This window comes from Lactuca serriola, chromosome 3 (assembly GCF_051521515.1).
Source record: "Lactuca serriola cultivar US96UC23 chromosome 3, Lser_US96UC23_V15, whole genome shotgun sequence".
Taxonomy (NCBI): domain Eukaryota; kingdom Viridiplantae; phylum Streptophyta; class Magnoliopsida; order Asterales; family Asteraceae; genus Lactuca; species Lactuca serriola.
Genome location: NC_136410.1, coordinates 20162218 through 20186533, shown reverse-complemented (window position 1 = coordinate 20186533; position 24316 = coordinate 20162218). Strand labels below are relative to the sequence as shown.

General features: G+C 32.8%; 3 protein-coding genes across 5 annotated transcripts in view; 1 reads left to right on the top strand and 2 right to left on the bottom strand.

Annotated features, from left to right (window-relative positions):
* The window catches only part of LOC145091632 (metal tolerance protein A1-like), a 130517-nt gene that overhangs the window by 93347 nt on the left and 12854 nt on the right, over positions 1–24316 (bottom strand). The gene's annotated exons all lie outside the window — the stretch shown is intronic.
* Positions 5606–9006, top strand: LOC145091630 (ribonuclease 3-like protein 2). 3 transcript variants are annotated; one of them, XM_079029391.1, is made up of 6 exons: positions 5606–5873; positions 7304–7762; positions 7887–8045; positions 8157–8286; positions 8362–8611; positions 8725–9006. In XM_079029391.1, the coding sequence occupies exons 2-6, from the start codon at positions 7310–7312 to the stop codon at positions 8894–8896; spliced, it is 1164 nt and encodes a 387-aa protein (XP_078885517.1). In that variant the 5' UTR covers positions 5606–5873; positions 7304–7309; the 3' UTR covers positions 8897–9006. The 3 variants fall into 3 exon arrangements, with proteins under 3 accessions (XP_078885517.1, XP_078885516.1, XP_078885515.1); XM_079029390.1 differs by having other exon boundaries at positions 8707–9006; XM_079029389.1 differs by having other exon boundaries at positions 8701–9006.
* LOC145095070 (uncharacterized) lies at positions 13301–15758 on the bottom strand. Its single transcript, XM_079033011.1, has 5 exons — positions 15441–15758; positions 14886–15345; positions 14430–14553; positions 13834–13916; positions 13301–13767 (listed from the first exon to the last, which is right to left on the bottom strand). Exons 1-5 carry the CDS (start codon positions 15756–15758, stop codon positions 13301–13303), a joined length of 1452 nt encoding a protein of 483 aa, XP_078889137.1.

Below are 24316 nucleotides of genomic sequence, written 5' to 3'. Positions count from 1 at the left end.
ATCCGATAGTGAAACTTTGAACATGATGTTAAATCAATTGATCACCGCACCATAACTCAGAGTAATGCTCGAGTCTTTCGTGCAACCCCTTACTCTGAGGCTCTCAATTCTCTCACGGTCTCATAGTCTCTCACGGTCTCATGGCTAATATTAAATCAATTGGTTGTGTTTTAAGTTATTATCTTATTATTATTATTTTTTATATTACAACAAAGTCTTATAACTCATAAAATGCGTGGAAAAAAAAATTTTCAAATGCCCAAACAAGTTTTATGAAATCTAAAATGTTTAATTGTGTTTAAAACCACACAAAAAGCTGCACAAAATCTACATTATTAAAAAGAACCGCAAACACATGAAATCATAAAAAACACACTTCTAAAATAACTATATCATTCGATTTCGTGGTTGGAATAACCACATTTGCGTTTTATTTTTTCGGTTTGACCGATAATTGTGTTGAAACGTACCGTGTCCACCTATAGCTAATGGTTTCCCTGTTATTATTACCATGCCAAAAATAATATTTATTCAAACTATTATATTTTTTATTTTAATTAAATTAATGTTTTGTAATCGTAAATCTAAGAAAACCGATCGTAGGACCGACGTGGAACTAAATTGATTATATGCTACTATTAATTTTCATAAACATTATTGATATTCTATAAATTGCCATCATTTTTTTTAATCTGTAACATCATTATTTTTCTAGAAACTATAATTGTTCTCTACTTTATAAGTTCAAGACAAAACTGCATAGTCCCCGTGGTTTCTTATTTTATGTGGTTACGGTCCAAACGTTTGTAAAGTTGTAAATTTGGTCATTTTCAACAAGTTTTGTTGTGGTTTTGGTCCCTCATCCGTTAAGTTTCTTAAAATGACAATTTTACCCCCAATGACCATTTTTACAGTTTTGCTTTTTACTATACTATAACCAAAGGCTATTTTTGCATACATTCTTTTTTATTTTAATGAAGTATTATATAATAGATATTATTTTTAATATATAATATTATATATTAATAAATATTTTTTATTGGATTATTCATTTATTTTAGTTGATTTTTTGTAAAAAATTGTTGGAGTAATTTTTTTTTATTAAATTATTATATACCAATACATATAGTTTTTAATATATAATATTTATATCATAATAAATATTATATTATTGGATTATTACATATTACGAAACATTATTTTATTGGATTATTAATTTCATTTAGTTGATTCTTTTTATAATTTCTTTTTGTTACAACAATTCTTTTTTATTAGATTATTGTATATCAACAAATATTATTTTTAATATATAATATTTACATCATAATAAATAATACATTATTGGATTATTAATTTTTGTAATTTGTTTTTTTTGAATTATTAATTTATTGAAATATTACTTTTAATTTATTATTTTTTTAATATAATAAATATTATCTTATTGGATTATTATTTTATTTTGAATGTATACTATTAATTGTTTTTAATTTTATTAGTTTCACCATAAAGTCGCCGAAATACGTAAAAGTGTCGCTTATCATCATCAAAAATTAGCAGGATCACCTCCAAACACCTTCGTCGGAGGTTCAATAGATACCATACCCTATTCTACCCGACATTGTTGGTAGCCACCTGCGACAACCTCTTCGTAATCCACTAGAAACATAATGTGCAACAAACCCGATAACATTTATAAGTGGTGGTGGTGGTGGTGGTATTTTCCCAATGGTTTCTCATTATAAGCTAGAAATGAAAGTGCTTGGCAGCGATCCTAACGATTTCGATGATGAGAGACGACGATTTTCCGTATCCCATGACTTTGTGGTGGAACCAATAAAATTAACAAGAACTATTATTATAATCTGATAAAATAATAGTTAATATATGAAGAAAATAATAAATTAAAATAATAATCTAATAAAAAATAGTTTAAAAAAAAGAAATTACAAAAATTAACTAAAAGATAATAACAATCCAATAATATAATATTTATTATGATATAAATATTATATATTAAAAACTATATGTATTGATATATAATAATTCAATAAAAAATAATTACTTCGACAATTTTTTTTAAAAAGAATTAACTAAAATAAAATAATAATCCAATAAAACAATATTTAGTATATGAATAAAATAATAAATTAAAAGAAATAATCCAATAAATATTATATATTAAAAAGAAATTACAAAAATTAACTAAAAGATAATAATAATCTAATAATATAATATTTATTATGATATAAATATTATATATTAAAAACTATATGTATTGATATATAATAATTCAATAAAAAGAATTACTCTAACAAAAAAAATCAACTATAACAAATTAATAATCCAATAAAATAATATTTATTAATATATAATATTACATATTAAAAATAATATTTATTAATATATAATACTTCAATAAAATAAAAAAGAATGTATGCAAAAATGGTCATTATGGTATGGTAAAAGACGAAACTGCGAAAATGGTCCCTGAAGGTAAAATTGTCATTTTAAAAAACTTAACAGCCAACCAGTTAAACTTAATGGATGAGGGACCAAAACCACAATAAAACTTGTTGAAAAGGACCAAATCTACAACTTTTCAAACGTTTGGACCATAACCACATAAAATAAAAAACCACGGGGACCATTTTTTCAATTTTGTCTCAGTTTAAATAAACAATGACATATAATCTCTATAATTTCATGTAGATAGTTGGAATGTGAAATATCAATAGAATTATTGTTAGAAAAATCTTATTATTTTGTTGTAGTTTATGAAAAATCATAATTTTCATTAGATTTTTTCCATTAATGTTGGCAAAAATATTAGATAATTGGAAATTTTCTATTAAAAAGTAAAAGTTGAAATTTTTTTAAAAACAAAGATAAAATAATAAGACTTTTCTAACAATAAACTATTAATATAACAAAAATCAAAAAAATACTAATAATTTAATAGTTTTAAAAACAACATAATGAAATTCTTTTTATAGCTAGTTTGTACACAAAGTTTTTTTCTTCGTAAACAACCATTTATGGTTTAAAATAGGCATAATTTCGTATATGCCTTGCTAAACATCTAAATATCGTAGTTGTCCAACCTAAACTCTAAATATCGTATTTTCCATTTTAAATGTTTTTTAATATCATATATACGCAAATCTATTTTTTTTAACATTTAATAATCCATTTTTATATTCTTAAATCGTTAAAATTAAAATAAAAAATGAATGGACCATAATGCCCTTTCATCATAAAACCCTTTTGCCTATCTGGATAGATTGATCGTACCCCTCCCCTCAAATCCCCATAGCCTATGTCGATCAGTGATGAAGTTACCTTGTCATTCAACGAATCGCAAGCTCTGTCCGCCTCCGGGAGAAACCGATCAATGAAGAAGTCGTCGGAGATCGCTCCGCCTCCCGAAGAAACCGTTGCTAGGACGTTGTTGTCGCTGTGGCTGTGTACGCGGGAAAGAAACCGGGTGGTTGTTGTGGTTGTGGTCGTGTACGCAATAAAGAATACAACAAGCTTCAAAATAAAGAATCTGATAACCAAGGCTCAAATTTATTGATTCATTCTTTTTGCTTTTTGCTAATTAGGAATTGAACACAGATTTGTCTAAGGCTTGATTAATAGAATGTTGAATGTTAATAACTTTTAATAAACAACTTGACTTACAAATTCACACAAATTAATCCAAATTACAGGTGCAGGTAGCTTTATTCTTGTAAAGTGCTTATAAATTGGACCAATTAGTAAGAACCGTAATCTAGGTTGTGCTTTTTGTCAAAAGGTAAGCAAGCAAACATTTTGTTCACAACAATGGGAATAACGATGCTTTGTTGTGCGATCAGAAGGAAGTATTAACAAGAGCATAAACGTAATAAAAAGCAGCGATTGAATTCTCCTGTGAACGTGTGTGCAGGGGCGGACGCAGAAATATCTAGCAGCACAAAAAAACCCGATTAAATAACAACATAGACCTGGAAAACAAGTTCGTGTTGGGTCGGGTTCATATTGGATCGGTCAAGATTAACAAACCCATGACTTATGTATAAGGAAATGGTAAACTTGAGAGGGAAAATGGGCAATTCAATCAAATTAGAGAATTAAAAATAAGGAAAAGGTAATCTAATACTTTGGAAGTAAAGGTACAGTTGATACTCAATTCTATAATAGCCATACTGACTTGTGTATTAAGGTAATACACCCAACATATTCAGGTAATACACCCAACATATCTATAGTACATTTAAAGAAATTTGCCTACCTTGTCATAATCATTTTTCCTTTTGGTCTTTCTTCTTTAATGTGTAGATCTAGCAATTACTGATGAAGAAAAAAAAATGTCTACTTCATAGAAAAATTGCTATGAACTCACTTACTCACACCCTCTTAAATAAGATCAATAAGAAACTCACATGTAACAAATATCAAACAAAGAAAACCAATGTAAATAACTCAGAAATATCACAGTGTATTTTCAAAAACAAAGAAACCCTAATTCACTAGAAATTTGAGAGTTGTAGTTCTCGCCTAAAATGGTTTCCAAATTCACAAAAGATTCCCTGTTCAATAATTGTTCTTAACCCTAAAACATCAAAAAAGGTAAATCCTAACTGCATTTAAGTTCAACACTAGAACATTAAAAACGAAATTGTTGTTTCTGTTATGGTGGAGATATACCTAGCGCTTAGATGAATTCTGGTGGCGGTGCTTCTTCTCTCCCGATGGTCTCTTAAAGAGGGTTGTCGTTCTTCATATCTCTCCATGATGAAGTTTGTATTTTTGGATTAAAGTGGGAGAAAGAGAGAAATAGTGTACCTATGTTGTGGTGTCTTTGATCGTGGAGAGGGAGAAAGATATCAAAAAATTTGAGAATTGGAAATGCGCCCAAATTAGTTTTGTGAAGATTTTGAGAACTGTAATTGGCGTGAAAATAAAAAAAAATGTTGAGAAAGGGACTTGAACCCGGGGCATTTAGGAGAAGATGTGTATCGAGAGACGCATTAAACCAACTCAACCATTCAATTTTTGATAGTTTTTGTGAACTATAATAATAATATAATCATTTTTTTGTAGATGTACATTAATAAAAAATCGAAAATTTTTACATTGCGTCTGGAAAAATTAGGGGTTGCCGGTGCCACTATGGGCACCATAATAAATCCGCCCCTGCGTGTACTGGAATTTAAAACTAAGGACATTATTGTCCATTTATAATGTTTTCTTAATTATAATGATTTATGATTATGAAAAAGAATTATAAATCAATAAAAATTATCAAAAATATAGATTTGGATATATATGATATTAAAAAACATTAAGAATGGTAAATACAATATGTAAAATTTAGGCCGGACAAATACAATATTTAAATGTTTAGGAAGAGTGAAATTCTGCCTTTAAAATATTATATTATACAACCATTTATGGTTTAAAAGATTATATTATACAACTCTTATGAAAAAAAAAAAAAAAACTTTTATATACAGATACTTTATTTTTTTTTATAATTTTTAGCATCAACGATATTACAATTTTTTTAGACTTTCAGTTATTTATTGTTTTTGTTCTGTGATGGTTATGATTAAACGGAAAAGTTATCAGTCGTCGTTGAAGTTTTTTGTGAGTTCATTTCTTGGTCTGTGTTGTACGAATCATATCACCAAAATGGCAATTCATAAAGCTGCAATTGATCCTGAATACACTGTGAAAGGCTTCACCAAAATGGCTAAAGCTGGAATTTATACTCCTAGGAAATGCATTCTGGATTTCCATAAGAACAGAAACCCTAACTTCTTTTCTCATTATCTTCATCCTTTCCTCAATCCTCACTCACCAGTCGCCGCAGCATTCTTTGCTACAAGGTAACCCGAGTTTTCACTTTATCCATCGTTTTGATTGTGTTTCTGTAGACAATGTTGGATTCGGATTAGAATAACTAGTTCTTTGGAGATTTTACAAACGTTTTTGTCCAAGTGAATAGTTTATCATTCTGTCTTTTTTTTTTTTTTGTTGAAGATAACTTGGTTAATTGCTAGTTTGTGCACAGAAACAATCTTTTCAATATCATGAACCAGGTGTTAGGTTTATGCTTAAGCTGATTTCATGACTTTTTGTAGCTCAAAATACATTGAAAACCTTCAGGAATGATATTTGATGAAGCATGATTGATTAGTTTCTTTAAACTGTCGCTATGACTTTGTTTTAAATCTTCACTCTAGAGGAAACCTTTTGGTACAATTTCATAAAGCTATTTTACAATCAAAATAAAAGCTTAGATGAGATGGAAAAACTTTTGAGCAAAAAGATTTCGAAAAAAAAAAACTAACGCTTTATCCATTCGTAGTCCTTCAACTTCGTTTCTTTATTCACCATCCCCCATTTATTCTTTTCATGACAAAACGATCCATCTTGAGCTGCGTGTTGAAACAAATTAAACTTTTTTTTTTCCCATTATAAATCATTCAAAACTGAGATTGTGATTTTTCTGGTATATCTCAACACTTTTACTCTTTTTGATCGATTTGAGCCAGGATTCTATACTTTTGAATTTAAGTGAAGGTAACCTTTTCATGTATGGTTTATGTGATTGAACACATCTTTGATTGAACACTTGTCCTTTTGGTTAAGACTTAAGAGAGATGAAATATTTTATTTTGGACATGATTGTAATGAAAATTTGAATTCAATAAAATAATTTTTCAGTTTTGTAGTTAAAATCAAGTCTAGTCGGGTAGTGATAGAGTGATCATGGAGACAATGAAACTTGGATCTAGACTACTCCTATAATATTCTCATACAATACACTAACATGATTATTCTTTTTTAAGTTGCATAATATGACATTTACATCCTTACTATATTCATAGGTGACACAATTATATATGTGTCGTATCCATGGGATGTCGAGGTCCAATAGTGTACCACTAGAAGCTATTTTAGTCTAAATAAATGTATTACCCATTTTCTGCGTCTTTTATTGGGAATTCCATATGAGAAAGAAAGGGGGAATTGATATCATTTATATAACACAGATTTCCTAAAGATTCCGCCAAGTAGGTATGTGATGTCATCAGAGAATTATAGAATATGCAGAAAATAGGTAATACTCTTATTTAGATCAAAAACTATAATAGGTTCTTGCGCTACACTATTGGATCTCGGCCTTCCTTGGATTGCATGCACATCAGGTAAGGCCATACGAGTATAATAAACTCCAAGAAAACAAGATTTTTCTTTATTATATATAAAATTATGAATTTGTTTGTTCCTATTATAACATCCTACTTTATAGCTAGACATGTCGAATTCAAATTCTCAATCAAAAAAGAGAAAAATGGTCCCAGATGTAGAATCGGAGGAGAAGATTGTGTACACATACAACATCGACATGGCCCCACAAGATACTCAATCATCCGGTTCCAGTCAATTCATGAGGAACATGGATGATTCCATTTCAGCTGTTGAATCCATATTGAAATACACCTTCAAGAACAAAAAACTGTTAGAAGAAGCCTTAACACATTCTTCATACACTGAGTCTCAATCCTACCAACGTCTGGAAATCCTTGGGGATTCTGTTCTTGGAGTCCTCATCACTAAATTTGTCTACTTGGCTTACCCTGAACTTGACCCCGGTCAAATCTCTCTCCTCCGAGCCGCCAATATCAGTACCGAAAAACTCGCACGTGTGGCGGTCCGCAACGGCCTTTACAAATATGTCCGCCACAAAACCAGCTCTCTTAATGACAAGGTATTGCTATCTATAATTATATACATGCTCTGTTTCTTTATTTACAAAAAATCCATATATTTATGCATTTATATCCGTTATTATTTGTAATTGAAATTGGAGAAATGGTGGTTGTTGATATTAGGTTAGGGAATTTGTGATAGCGGTTGAAGAAGAAGGAGAAGAAGAGATGGTGGTGCATGGTGGACAGATGAAAGCTCCAAAGGTGCTTGCGGATATCGTTGAATCGATTACTGGAGCTGTATTTCAAGATTGTGATTTCAATTTTCAAATCTTATGGGAGGTGAGTGGCTGTGATCCTATACATCTCTTCAATTCGATTAATGATTACAAACAACTTTTGACTAATTAGATATTGGAGTGATTAAATTCTTTCGACTTTTTTTGTTTTCAGGTAATTAGAGAGTTACTTGAACCGATGGTTATGTTAAATGTTCTTGAGAAACGGCCACAGCCTGTTACCATGCTATACGAGGCATGTCAAAAAGAAGGGAAAGGTGTTGAGATAAAGAACTCGAGGCAAGGTTAGAACTTATTTCTAAAATGCAGAATTTTTGCTCTATAAAACTAATATTATATATACCTTTTTTTTTTTTCAGGTGAAATAAACATTGCAAGTGTATATGTAGATGGAAAGTTTATTGCCTCTGGCTCTTCAGAGAATAAAGAGAATGCTAAGCTTCATGCAGCTGAGGTTGCTCTATCTAAGTTAACAAGGCTAAAAAGAACTACTGATGCAATAAGTTTGCAAATGAAAGGTAATTCTGGTGAAGTTACTGAGATTAAAGGTGCTAAACGAAAAATACATGAACTTTGTATCAGGAGAAGGTGGCCAAAAGCGACTTACAGGTATGTTTAATATTTTGCTTTTATTATTAAACTAGATCATGTGAGATTAATTAAAGATGGAAACCGAATTAATTATAAAATCCGTTTAGTTTTAGTGTTTTTTTTTCTTGCAGAATTGAGCACGAATTGGGTCCTGCACACGATAGAAGATATATAGCATCGGTGCAAATTGAACTTTCTGATAAAATATTTTTCATGAAGGGAGAAGAGAGGTCAAAAGTCAGGAAGGCAGAAAATTCTGCAGCCTCAATTATGTTTTTTTCTTTGCTAGAATTGGGATATTAATGAATGTCTGAAAACAAAAAAAAAACTCGCATATATGGATGTCTAAAAAGATATATGAATGTCTAAAAAGTAAAAACAAACAATTCACATATGCATCTAACATTTTCCTCGTTTGATCGTTACAAGAGTTAGCAAAACGACAACACGAGTTATGGTCTTTATCTTGTTAGTGTATCGTTAACGATATACGAACATATAAATATTTTATTAGTAAGAACATAAAAGCTTGAATATGAAAATATGACATACATATAAAAAGGTAACCTTCCCATCTATTTATCGTAAAGAATACATTACGTAAATGTCAAAACTATGAACATACTAAGATTTTTATTAGTATCATGTTGTATAGTGATTTTGAAATAAAAAGTAACTCGAAGAATCATAAATCCATGAGTAAAATGTTAGTAAAGATTATATTTAAAAAGAAAATTCAAATATTTTTATCTTGGTTTTACAAAAATAATGTATTTTTGAAATAGAAAAGTAGTTAAACTAGTTGCATTACACATTTAAGAATAATCTCGGACCAAGCCTAGGCCCAGTTGGTTTAGTTCATCATTGGTATTGGGGATCCATATGACTTTAGAGTTCAATTAGGCCAACAGCCCAACACCACTTCGCTGTCAAACGAAACGAGTCTACAAGTGCAAACTAACATTTTCATTAATATGACAACTAGTGGGCACGTTCCGAAGGTGTTTCGTGTGTCACCTTTATATAAAAAAATTTGGTGTCATGGTTTGGCTAAAGTTTCAAGAATACATAAATGACCGTTCAAATGGAAGCTTAGAATTGATTTCTTGTTTGTTTCCACGGTGTTGACCGCTTATTGTTCAACCATACATAAATGACTGTTCTATCCTTGATCCTAATTTCATCATGTAACAATAAGTAAATGACCATTCTATCATTGATCCTAATCTAATCCTGCATAAACTCATAAATGACAGTTCTATCTCTAATCTAGTCTAATCCCCATACAATACCAATATGCTCTTCGGGACGAAAAACAGTAACTTACCCCAGCTTCTTCAAAACCGTCTTTTTTTCTCCAAAACGTTTGTCTTTTTCCTCCTGGATTGTCAAACCTATATTAACAAAATTAAGCACCCAATTAGAATTAAATTTACAAAAAAACAAAATGACCCAATGTAAATGTTGAGGGTAACATAAATAAAAAGGGAAAATGACTTGTAAGGGTAACAAAGTATTAGACTTGTACAAAAAATACAATTGTACTTTTTTTTGTACACACATCACCGATCAACTATAACTTTTGTACATATATGACCATTAAACTTCACATTTGTTCAAAAAATACCATTATATTACCGGTAATAATAGGTCATTAGCCACGTAGCATGCCACGTGGCTGCTGACGTGGATTTTACTGTTTATTATGTACACATTATACCATTAAACTATTTTTTGTACACATTATACCATTAAACTTTTTTGTACACATTTTACCATTAAACTTTTTTTTGTACACATTTTACGATTAATGTTATATAACTTATTGAAAAAAATATCATTTCAAAAAATACATATTGTTACATAAAAGTAGGTTTCCCATCACCTGATGTGGATTTTACTGATTTTCTAAATTTTAGTAAACTTATCATTATAAGTCATTTTCCTATCGGTAAACGACATAATTTCAATGCACTTTTTTAATCATCAACCATAATCAAGAAGAGAGGGGGGGGGGGGGGGATTATAATAAGGTAACATGTACAAAATGTTTCATCGGTTTATAAGTGTGTCTCAAACGTAGTTTCCTAAGAAAATGAATTATAAGAATATGTTTATTTATTAGACATTAGCTAAAATAATGAACAATTGCGTATTTCTTCGCCGCTCCAGATAAAAGTCTCAGGTTCAAACCTTGTGGGTTTCAATTGATGTATGACCAACATAAATTCACAATGTAGTTGTAAAAGAAAGTCATTAGTATCATTGTAAAAAACAAACCGTTTCCCCCAAACCTTACAAAATCATGGAGTCACAATAGGTGATGGAAAACCCATTTTATGTAAAAATATGTATTTTTTGAAATGATATTTTTTGAATAAATTATATAAGATTAATGGTAAAATATGTACAAAAAGTTTATTGGTAAAATGTACACAAAAAAAAAGTTTAATGGTATAATGTGTCCAAAAAATAGTTTAATGATATAATGTGTACATAATATACAATAAAATCCACATCAGCAGCCACGTGACATGTTACGTGGCTGGTGACCTACTATTACTGGTAACATAATGGTATTTTTTGAACAAAGGTGAAGCTTAATGGTAATATGTGTACAAAAGCTATAGTTGATTGGTGATATGTGTACAAAAAAAAAGTTCAATGGTATTTTCTGTACAAGTCTAATACTTCATTACCCTTACAAGTTATTTTCCCAAATAAAAAAGACAATCAATGAAAGTTAACATGGTTCAAAAGTTTCACCATTGTTAAAATACAGATAAACATAACGTACGTTCATCATCTTATAGATTTACCCACTGAATTATTGATTTTTTTTATCAACTTAGCCACTAGCAATACCTTGTAGTTGTGCAACCGATGCTAATTGGGAATAGGTTCCACTCTCACCACCCATGCAACAACTTTCTTAAGTTTTTCCTTTGTTGCAATTCCAATATGATTAATCTTTATCAAGTTTTTTCACCTATATATAAACAGAAGGCCAGGTTCATTGATTTTAATACACATTGTTGGAGAATATTGCCAAGTAACATGATAGTTTTTGGTGAAAAAAAAATAGTCTTGAGGTACAAGAAATAAAAAAAAATGGTCAAAACCTTTAGAATGTATTGCCTCGTAACTATCCACCAAACATTGTATGGATGAATGTTGAACCAACATCACCATATTGGGTCACTTTGACATCTATAAAGTAAAAGATGTTAATGGGGATCATGTAACCAGTTCCACTTTCATCATCACCATCTTTTTGCTAAAATATAATAACAAAATAGACCAATGTTAAGAATACAAAGGCCATATGTCTATATGCTGAAGCTACCTAAGACTCTACTTGAGTTACTTTTCAACTTTGAAAGGAAATAAAAATTGTGTTGATTGTAGATTAAGCATCCATTATTACATTATACCATAACATTCTTAATAAGACAACATTTGTATGCGATCGTTCAAAGTGATTATTGCAAAATCAACGTAAAACTCAAAATCAAGAGGTAATCTTAGTAATAAGTTGTCTTATAACTCTTTAAAACTTCAACAATGATTTGTTTGACATTACACAACCAAAAGCTAAAAAAGGAATTCACTTTAAGTAAAACAAACATTTATTATAAAAACCGAATGCGTTAAAATGAAAGAGTAAAAAATCAATCAACAAGCACTAAACAAAACAATTAGGGAAATTGAAATCTATTTAACTAAAACTATCATAGATATCTAAATTAATAACAAAAAAATAAAGAGGGACATACTCTATCCATAGATGGAGATGTAGAATGCATAGCCTAATTTAAATCTTTAATCTTCATAGCCTCTTAAATCCATGTCTAATCCCAAAACCTCTTTCCTGCGTGGACATTAGAGTGGTGAAATCAGCCTAAAAAATTCATGTAATATTTCTCAAAAAACCAAAACTACCCTCGAACTAGATTAAAATGATAGGAAAGAAAAAACGAAAGCACTATAATAATTTATAAAGTCGATTTTTATCAAACCTGATAACTAGTTTCCTCATAAATATAATAACACATACAAGAACATGTAAGATTCGGATCTTAAACTGTAGATCAACCAATCGTTTGATCTAGATGAAACATAACCAATCCTTATTCAATTAATATGTTGCAACCTCTCAGTGTCATTGGAGAATTTAACTGGAAAAGAAGGTAATTCAATGGAGGTGTTTGCATGAGGCACAACTGAAGGCATACAAGGATGTATGTCTATTTTTGTCCATTCATAAAACCATCTTCACTTTTTTTTGCTTACTTCCTAACTTTCTGTATTAAGTCTTTTTTTTTTCTACATTAAGTCAAAAGGAAACATTGGATTATATTTTTCCTCAATGTGCCTATGATGTGTAGTCTGTATCATCTTAGGAGTCGTTTGATAGTTGCTGATTGGATTAGAACTAATTGGGTTAGAAGCTGACTGGGTTAGAAATGCTGACTGAGTTCATATCTGACTGAGTTTATGCTGTTTGATAATTTATCTGAATGATTGTGCTGAATGAAAAAATGACCATATTACCCTTTTGTTGTTTCTTGTGTTGGATAAAATAATTATAAAAACACAAATTATCATATAAAATCCAAATTAAACATACATCAATTAAAATCCAAATACAAAGTGTAATACAAAATCCAAATACAAATTGTCATACATAATTAAAAAGTATATCATTTAACGTGAACCATTTGAAAGTAACTGATTAGCAATATGGTCACGGAAAGTAGTCATATAGTCAATGACTTCTGAACCCCATTCTATGCCTTCTATGTTTTGGCCCTCACTTCCTCCACCACCCACATTAGGAGTAACCATAATGTTTTGTTCAAAGTTCGTAAATAAGTCATCTTGAATATCATATTTCCTTATAAAATTATGGATCGCAACACAAGCAATGACTATATCTCTTTGCACTGGAAAAGGATAAGGAGCCATTCGTTTTAAAATTGGAAATCTCGCCTTCAATACACCATAAGCTCGTTCAATGATATTTCTAAGTTGTGCATGAGCATGATTGAACCTTTCTTCCTTAGTTAAAGCTCTGTTTCTTCGAAAATCTGCTAACCAATACCTAGTATTGCGGTAGGGAGCCACAAATCCACGGGTGTTGGTGTATGCAGCATCATAAAGGTAATATTTATCTGTAGATGATTAAAAATGATCATATAAATAATATAGATAATAAAACATATAGTAAAGATACAAACCTGGTGGAGGGAATGGAAATCCGGAAGTCGGGTTAAATGCAACTTCTTTCAAAACTTTAGAATCATGTGTTATGCCCTCCCATCTAGCCCATAAAAAGGTGAATATCATATCAAAATTACAAATTCCAATTACATTTTGATAACATTCACCTTTTCCTCTTCCCCTATAACGAGTTTGTTGATCAACGGGCACAACTGCATGTATAAGTGTTCCATCGAGTGCACCTATTGCTCCGGGAAATATGCGCATTAGCCGCCTATGTCGTTCTGAGGTATTTCTTGTTGGAGTAGACGAGTTTGGTACTATAATTTCTTGTGCAAAACACATCATTGCACGTAAGACCTCATGAAAACATTGATGGATCGTTTGTGTGGAGTGATGAAATCTTTCTTTAACAACTCGAAAACGTTCATTATGTCCTATAACATGTAAAAACATAGTCATCTTCTCTTCAACGCTTACCGTCCTACTACATTGCAACCAATTTCTCTCTGTAAAGTGATTGCATAATAGTACAAATGCATCTTGTGAAAGACGTATCATATCGTAACATTGTATAGGACATCCGTGTATCAAATCTTGCGTATACACATACCCCTTTGCTACCTGTTCGCTAGCTCTTATTCTTTTAATTATTCTTTGCCTTTGTCGGACCAACATCAACCAATACCACGAGAATATAAGGAAATATAAAAAATCAACTTCTTTATCCATGTGTCCTGTTAGATGTCAAATAAAATTTTCATTTAAATCAATAACATAACAAACCGTAACATGTGAATACTAAAAGCATAACATTCCATAACATATAAATTCATATAACATAAGTGCACCTAAGAAAACAATCCATAACATAAATAAACCATAACATACTAAAGTCAAACAACAAACCATAACATACTAATGTCAAACAATGAACCATAACATACTAAAGTCAAACAATAAACCATAACATACTAAAGTCAACCAACTAATCCAAACTTTCTTCCCGCATTTGTTACCCACGACTCACAAGTTGACAAGTTAAGGCGCAACCAAATTTTCCTATTGCCAGCACTTTCAGCAAATAACATAAGAGCAGTGGTGTATTTCGGATCATATTCTCCCCACTCCAAGCTTGTCAACCTTGCCATACAAGCATCCATCTCCTTGTCAAGATTATTTGCTTCCGTGAATGCTTGTGCAGCCTTGATAATTTCTTTTCCAACTTCTTTCAACTCATCATCAAGTGTGGTTTCTTTAGGACCATTTCGTTTGCCCCCTTTGTTTTTTGTCCGCCCAGATGATTCCTCACTAGTAGGTTGAGGTACGGTTGAGCTTGGGGTATCTGGATGAGGTGTCGGCTCTTCCATCTCTGTATCCTCAAAATCATGTGTACTGAAGGTTTCATTGGGATGAGGTAGTGTCGAAGATGGCCCCCAACTGTGAACACCGGTCGAGGTCGCCCCATCAAATAGTTGGGTAAAAAGATTAGGGCAAGGGAGGGGTGCATTTCTCAGCTTATCTACATACTTGTTCAATTGTTTGAAAATTTAATAAATATTGTTAAAGTAGTAAAAAAATAATCTAATTTAAAAAATATGTATATATATATATATATATACACCTTCGCTTCCGCTTCCCATTCTTCATTAGTCATGTTAAAAGAATTTGTTACGGGATTGTAAATATTTCCTGTTTTGTTTTTAAGTTTTAACCACACTGCATACTTTGCTTTTAAATAGTCGTATCGGTTTTTCATTTGTTTTTTGTCGACAACAAAATTATGATCTGTTTTCAATTGCTCCGCGACCACAGCCCATGAGCTTGCTTTTAGGCCACTACCCTCCCGGCCATTACTTGTTGATTCTTGTATACACGATTCCAAAAAAGTTTTGTCCACCAATTCCGACTTCCAACTAACCCTAGTTCTTTTATCTGTCATGTCTATTGTAAAAAAGAAAGAAAAAAGTAACTAAATCATTCACATAACACACATTTACAAATAAATCATCCACATAACACATGTTTACAAATAAATCAAGCAAAATTGTGATTTCATCATATTTTCAACAACATAACAAAAAAACATTAATGTGATTTCCTCATACAAAATAAATTTTGTTCTCATAAGCATATAACAATCTTTTATAAACAAAAACACATTATGAATTGATTTTATAAGCATACAACAATCTTTAACAATCTTTTATAAACAAAAACACCTAAATGTGATTTCATCATATTTTCAACAACATAAAACACTCTTTTATAAACAAGAACACATATATGTGATTTCATCATACAAAATAAAATTTGATCTCATAAGCATATAACAATCTTTAATTTCAGATTTCACACAAGAATGTACAAACATATTCAAACATTAGATCATCTCATGAGTTCATGTCAATTGATTTTATGGTAATCCTTCAATCTAATTGAATCCAAGAATAATGAAATAAGTAATTTCAACCCCCCCCCCCTTTTTTGCAGTATAGAATAACATAAACACCAAATAAAACCCCAATGTTTGATAATTTATATATGCTTGCAGTTTTTGGATGATTGATAATTTAAGAGGAACACCCGAATACGAAGGCGAAGCTGTTGTAATGATTTTCCCCGATGAATGAACAGTATATGGATCCTAACAGGTAATCGGTCAAATTTTCAGTAAATTATTAGCTCTGATTGTGATGGCCTTCCTGTCACACCCCAAAACCAGAACGACGGAAACGTTCTGGGGTGGATGACGCCATGTCAAGTATCACAACACATGCATTATAGTAATCAAAGTACAACAACCATTGCATTAATAGTAATAGTTTTACATAGTTTGCTTTACAATACATCAAAGTAATACAGGCAATAATACAAGTACAACATGGTACTAAGCTATCTTCATCAACAGTTCCGGGGATGTACCTGTCTAATGCTGACCTGAGAATACAAGTTATTTGAAAAGCGAGTATCAGCATTTTTACAAATGCTGGTGAGTTCATAAGCATTTAGTGGCATTTTATCCAAATAACTTTAATAAAAGTGGTAGTTTCAGTGTATCTATTACATTAGTGTGTTTTCTAGAAAATCCTATATTTTCTTTAATAAAAGCAGTCTTCTACCAAGACTGGACGGAGTTATGTGGTAAAAAGTAGTTTTTCCCTTAATCGCTATCATTAACAAAATACAGAATTTGATTATTAAGGAAAGCAAGAGGAATTAGGGAAAATAACATATGCCTCAGCAGTGAGTACTGCTGACTAAGGCAAAAGGAATCATAGACTCCAGGAGGGTATTGAATGAACGACATGCCTGGCTCAGTCTAACATAAAGAGACACAGACCCCAGACGGTACCAAATGAAAGGGACAGCTAGTAAGGTCTAAAACAGTGAACACAGACCCCATACAATATCAAATGAATGATACGTCTAGCAAGGTCTAAAATAGTGAATATAGTGAATACAGTGAATACAGACCCCAGACAGTATCAAATGAATGATACGTCTAGCAAGGTCTAAAACAGTGTGACTCCGAGAGTGGGTTCCAGCATACAATGTAATTTGCTGGTGAAAAACCATTACCTTAAGGCCATGAATTATAAGGTAACCTGGGATACTCGTAACCATACTATCCGACACTAGAGTACCTGATGCCCTACAAGCATCTAGAGAATATGACATTTGTCACCCCTTGGCTTGGTAGGCCGTGGACTGTAGCTAGCAGTCAGGGTGCGGGGGTGTCAATCCCGTATAGATCTATACACACAATGTCCGCTCTCCCTACAGGAGACTCTGGTTACCAACTAGACGACGGAGAAGGCCGTGTCCCGAAGATGCATCCCAAATAGTGGGTAGAGGGTTTCCAATGTAAGTGTTGAACTAGTGGTAGAGACTCTTAACTGAACTGACTAATGTAAACCTATATGTCTATGCTTGTGTACATAATATATAACTAATGAATCAAACGACCTTCGGATGGACATCCGATCCCACCAGACCACATCTCAACGAAGAAAAGGAAATAGGGCGGACAAGCCTTCCTAAGTCCTTCAATCATTATTTATATGCATCTAAACAGGCATAGACATACATCTAACTACGCTTGAGTGTGTATAACAAGTGGAATCATATCGTGAAGTATAACCGAATCGTGATGTATAACTGAATCGTGTGGAATAACCGAATCGTGTGGAATAAGCGTAGAGTGTGGATTAACCGAATCGTGAAGTATAAGCGTACAGTGTGGATTAACCGTATCGTGATGAATAACCGAACATTGTGAATAACCGAATCGTGATGAATAACTGAACAGTGTGGAATAACCAGATCGTGAAGTATAAGCGTTAACTGGTATAAGTGTATCACGAAGTGGAAGCGACAACAAGTGAAGTAAGAGCGTCTAACAGGTATAAGCTATCACAAGTATAAGTGAAGTATAGGTAATAACAGGTATAGACGCATCACAAAGTGAAAGCGTTATCAAGTAGGAACTTTAATTAAAACATGGAAGAAAACCTTTATTCTTGAGAAAATCACGACAGGGTATTCTGTTGTAAAATAAGTTTGAAAAACCTTTAGAAATCCTTTGGAAACTTTTCATAAACCATTTTACAATGAAATTTGATAAAACAGCATAAGTAAGAGTTTTGAAACAAGTGAAAACCTTTTAGAAAACCATTTATAGTGTCCTACTTGGTAAAACAGTTTACAGTGTGGTAAATCCTTGTGCATGCGGGTTATCAATCACATGTGATTGATATGATAACTGACATGTTTAACTTGTATTCCCCCCTATAAAACATGTAAAAACATTTAAAAGGTTCATTCAGGGGTATGAACTCACCTGGTGTAAGTGGATTCCGACGAAGGTGCCGGTTGGGTGCTCGGTGTCAAGTAAGGACTTGAACACACTTAGTGACCTATTTAGCATATGATAACATATGTTCACATACAATTAGTACATTTAATACTAATTAAACAAGTATACGCTTCCTAAGTGCGAAAACAATTTTAATTAAGCTCTAGGGGTGTCCCGGGTAACATTTAAGGGCTTGAATGGCTTAGGAATGAAGTTTACTCTCCAAGAGTAAACTCTCCATAGGGTGTTTACGGCCCTGGGACTACTCCCCATGATTTTACGGCCGTAAACTCATGGTGAGGGTGTTCTAGGGTGCTTAAAGGCTTCATATCAATTGTGGAATTTTGCTAGACTCAAATATCAAATGTGTGAATGGGTTTAAAGCATCAAATGGACCCTTTGAGGAGTTTATGGCCCTAAGCAAGGGAGCTTACGGCCGTAAGCTCCTATACACTCTTTCTTTTGGTGTTTTAAGGGCTTAAGTGGTAGAGGGTAAATTCCTAAGCATTTTTCCAAGTCAAATGGGGAGTTTAGGGCACCATTTGGGCATAAATTGGGAGTTTACGGCCCATGAACCACCCCTATGGGAGTTCACGGCCGTGAACTCCTACTCTACTAGTTTTATTGAAGTTTAAGGCTTCTACAATGTTGGTATTTCTTCAAGGTATTTTTCCAAGGCCATAGGGGGGTGTTTGGGGCATTTCTAGCACAAAATCTTGAGTTTACTCCCCATGAAGAGGATTTTACGGCCCAAGCATGTTCTTGGGAAGTAAACTCAATGTTTACTCTTCAAAAACTCGTTTCAAGGTGTTCTAAGTCCGAATATGTAAGCCTAAAAGTCATATCTAAGCCTTAGGGGCAATTTGGAGGGGTTTTGGGGCTTAAAAACCCCATTAAATGGTGTTCACGGCCCAAGAGTGTTCTTGGGCCGTAAACTCATGATTTTGTCCCTATTTTATGTTTTAAAATCGAATTTGCAGGCTAGATAAGCTATATAACAAGTTAGGATAGTTTACCTACTCGTTTGGGGCTCGAAACGGACGATTTTTGGCTCGGGAAAAAGTTATAGAGAGAGAGTTTAGAGAGAGATTAAAAAGGGTGAAATGAAGTTTACTCTCCCTTATATAGGGGTTAGAGTTAAAGCTCAGTGGGAATCTACCCGATACTACCGTCAAACGGGGCTTTTGGTCGCACCCGATTTAGTGGTCGTAATAATAAAAACTAACTTTTTCCAAATTACTATGGAAATGTAATTTAAGTGTTTTTATTTACTTTATTACGACTATAACGACATAAAACATAAATAAATAGAACATTTATTTATTTGACGACCTCTTATTAACGGAACTTTTATACAGTGGAATATTCCGTTAACGGTAACGGGGTAATGTAACGGAATAACTTTGGGTTGTCACACTTCCTACTTCATAACCCGATAATTTGCAGTCCTAACGTGATAGTTTCCGATTCCTGAATATATTTATGCTTTGATTTGGTAGCAATCGCATAGAGTTCCATGTCATGAAGTAGAAGTTCCCGAAAAGAAAAATTATGTAAGCTCTAAAGTTCAAATACATTAAAATCACAACTAGGAATATGCTTATACAAACAGTGTTGGTGTTGAATCGGCGTTGTATGTTTGTCGCCAAACATCAAAGGATTTGATCCTATAGCATTCTAGATTAAATTTGAAATTTGATCCTATAGCATTCTAGATTTTAGCATGTAATCAGTAATTTGACAACAAACATCAAAGGATTTTTGATTTCAAGAAGCAAAAGCCAAAACAGGAAGAAAAAAACCGCAGAAACTAACCTTTTGTCGTCGGCGCTGTGTGCTTGTCGCCAACACTGTGTGGTCTTCGCCGGAGAAGGTGGAGCAGAGGGTAGTCGCCGGCACTGTGTAGTCGACGTGCGATGAAGGGCGGAGAGCAGCTAGGTATCGATTTATGTCTTCAATTTTGGCGAGAGAAGGATGAGGCGAGAAAGGGCACAAATTCACGAAGCGCTGATCTAGTCAGGAAGGGTATTTTGGACGGACCAAGTAAGTAGAATGGATTGGAATGGGCTGACCGAATCAGCTAATATATGTTATTATCAAACAGCTGACTGCTGACCGGGTCAACAGTCAGCACTGACTGGACCCGGTAAGTTGAAATCAAACAGGCCCTTACTAAAATCTAGTATGTCACTAATGGGTTTAGAATTTAAGAATTTAAACTACAATTGACAATTGAAAAATTAAATTACCTTCAAACAAAGGCAAACCTTCTACTGACCAATGGGCTGCCAGTGATTCCTTCAATTTGGCCAAGGGTCTTGAGTCAACTAATTGTAATGGTTTATTGGCTCCAACAACAGAGAAGGTATCAAAATATAAAAGAATGTGTTGAGAAACAATGGTAAGTTAAGAAATTGACAATTATCTTACCTTACACATCTTCATCAGGAGTTTGCCATTAAAGATCAGGGCAAGTTAAGCTACTTTCTTGGTCTGGAAGTAAGCTACACCGGTGATGGTTTGTTTCTTAGTCAAGCCAAATATGCCAAGGATATCCTCACTAGAGCTGACTTGTTGAATTTTAAGCTCGTTCACACTTATTTAGCCATTACGGATAGCTTCATATCTGACGGTTCTCTTTTCTCAGACCCTACTCTGTATCGGTCCTTAGTAGGTGCGCTCCAATATATGACCATTACAAGGCCTGACTTTTCCTACGTCATCAATCAAGCTAGTTAATTCCTCCATGCACCTACCACTGATCATTTTCAGTATGTCAAGCAGATTTTGCGTTATGTTAAAGGTACTCTATCCTTTGATCTAACCTTTAGACGACCCCAATCCAATTCCATTCTTGGCTATTTTGATGTGGATGGGGCTAGATGCATTGAAACTCGGTGTTCTATATATGGGTATTCAAATTTTTTAGGTTGTAATTGTTGGGTTTTGAGCAATCTAACACTTCCTAAAACCTTGGATCTATGTTTTTCTAAATACATGCAAAATAATAATTTTCCAAGGTTCATAACCTATCTAACATGGCATGGGGTACTTTTAAACATAAAAGAATTAGATGAGATTACATACCTTTTGATGATGAGTTCAATTCCTAAGGAGTTTGAGGGCCAAGCACCAATAGTGTGAATGCCTCAAATGGAATCACAAAACACCACAAACTCTTGGAAAACTTTGAGAGAGTATACACACTTGTATTTTCGGCCACACACAAGCACACACACACACACTAGTTCACTAGTTCCCATTTCATGCTCCATAAGCATGCTTATATAGTGTGCATGGTTAGGGTGAAACCCTAATAACCCATGACCTTTCCTTTCCAAGGATCCATGGGTTAAAAGCTCCATGGATCATCCATGGACTTCCATATAAGCCTAGCCCATTAACAAATGAGTGTTAGCCCACACCATATAAAACCAATAGCCCATAATCTAATTAGTCTTCCTTTTAATCTCTAAATTAATTCATAATTAATTTAAGACTAATACTAATTAAATAACATAACTTCATATTAATATATTATAACTTATAATATATTAATAAACATATGTGTATAACTCTCATAAAATTATCCATAAATAGTTCGGGTGAGATGCAACCCAAATGGACCATGCCGGGTCGAGTCAAGTATATACCAAATAAGTTATGGACTTAGACACCTTATCCAACAGACTCCTACTTGGATAAGTCTAATAACTATATTTGCGTATGTTACTTCAGGAACCAACCAGCAATCGTAGCTCTCGAAAACTCCGTTGAACTATGAAGCGCCATTTTAGATAAGTGATCATATAATCCTCTGTTATCATCATATCAGCCGGACAAATACATGGAACAACGTCGTACTTATTGTCCAACAGTTTGTTTCCCGATTTTCGATTTGTTTGACAAAGAACTTAATCGAACACATCAATTTTAGTTCTGACCAGCCGGTACATAGGTCACAACAAAATCATCGAGGGGCCCAGATATCGCTTCTATTTCTAGAAGGAACAGATAAACTTCGACTTATATGCTTGTTCTACTACTTGTTGAATTGTACACAAAGGCACGTTTTATAACATCAAGTTACTGATGCGTTTACGTGCAATCAATGCACAACCAACTCATAGGTAACAACTCATATCTCTAGGTTTGAAGATTTATATGATATTACCGTCTCACGATCACTCGAGATAAATTCCATGAAGTGATACAAGTGAGCGTGGGTTTATTCCAATACTCATAACTTATGAGCACTCATGAATGTTGTAGCAACCATTGCTATGACTAAACCCATTTAGCCATCTACAAACTCGATTCATGACAGTCTTGATTCATACCTACTTCCAACATATGAACGACTGTGGAGTGTTTAAATAACTTAGTCATTCGGAAAGAATAACCTAGCTATTTTGGAAGTCAAAACATGCAAAGTGAAACACAATAATAATCGAATCCAATATGGTCTCAGAACCCTTTTGAATATAAATAGAACCACCTTTTATTTATCACCATATTGATTACACATTATTCATTGTATAATGTTTCAAACAAGCAACTTAAGACTTGAATAAAAAAACAACAGTCGTCCCATGCTCCTAGCATGTACACTTTGTTTTTCTAAACAATAGTTATGCCATACTCCAAGTATGCACACTATGTTTGTCTATGATCCTTACATTGTGATGTAGATCAATTGAACATGATTCCAATGATACTCATTTCACAATCCCAAATCCTTATTGTAAATGTGATAATCCCCGATTCCTATCATTTACCAAAAAACTGTTAGATTTTAAACTTTTATGCAATGTTCCTCTTGTAATGATTATGCACAAAGTCACCAAAACCTTGTCACCAGTCATTACAGAGTATTCCAAAGAAGGTCAACTTCTATGGAATGGAAGTCTCATATTCAAAGTACATTGCTTTGAACATCCTTCTTGCATTAAGTTTTTCTAATCTTACATAGATTGAATAACTTCCACCTATGGAGACATTTCCATAGTCCCATTTTGACTATCACTTCCGAACAAGAGTTACTTCTTTTCAGAACATGTCAACACGGTCCTTTCCGACAACTTACATCATACTTCCAACTTTCCCTGAGCAACCAATCTTTGGCGAACCTCAGATTGTCCTCAACAATTGCTTAATCACTTTAGTCATATCCAGTTCTAGACTTTTCCCTTCTTAATGCCTTAAGCATTTGGAAAATTTAGAAAAGATGAATATTATATCACATGCAATCGATCCTATATCCAAAGCATATGGGACACGATTCATGATGTTTGACATAAAGACATGATACTAGACAAGTCTTTTGCTACAATATTTTTTATTTGCCATGTTTTCAAAATTTAACTATGAAGAGGGATGCCGTAATCATAATTGAATTTTGAAAACACAATATATATAGAATTTCTTCAAGTTGAACCATTCCAACATAAAATTCATATATATATATATATATATATATATATATATATATATATTCTTGACTAAAGATGGTTAAAATCTCAATCTAAACTTCTAGAATTGAAATGAAGTATAATTTCCTCTCCCTTAATTATAGCAAAACAACTTTTCAACCCCTGCAACTTCACGAATTGAAACTTTGTTTTCTATAATTAACATTGCTA

Excerpts from the sequence above, each read along its gene's own strand:
- LOC145091630 (XM_079029389.1), top strand. The coding sequence starts at position 7,310 with ATGTCGAATTCAAATTCTCAATCAAAAAAGAGAAAAATGGTCCCAGAT. Across the intron at positions 7,763-7,886 it reads CCAGCTCTCTTAATGACAAG|GTTAGGGAATTTGTGATAGC; the intron begins GTATTGCTATCT and ends TGTTGATATTAG. Across the intron at positions 8,612-8,700 it reads TGGCCAAAAGCGACTTACAG|TTTTAGTGTTTTTTTTTCTT; the intron begins GTATGTTTAATA and ends AAATCCGTTTAG.
- LOC145095070 (XM_079033011.1), bottom strand. The coding sequence starts at position 15,758 with ATGACAGATAAAAGAACTAGGGTTAGTTGGAAGTCGGAATTGGTGGAC. Across the intron at positions 14,554-14,885 it reads GTTATTTGCTGAAAGTGCTG|GACACATGGATAAAGAAGTT; the intron begins GCAATAGGAAAA and ends GACATCTAACAG. Across the intron at positions 13,768-13,833 it reads ATTTCCATTCCCTCCACCAG|ATAAATATTACCTTTATGAT; the intron begins GTTTGTATCTTT and ends AATCATCTACAG.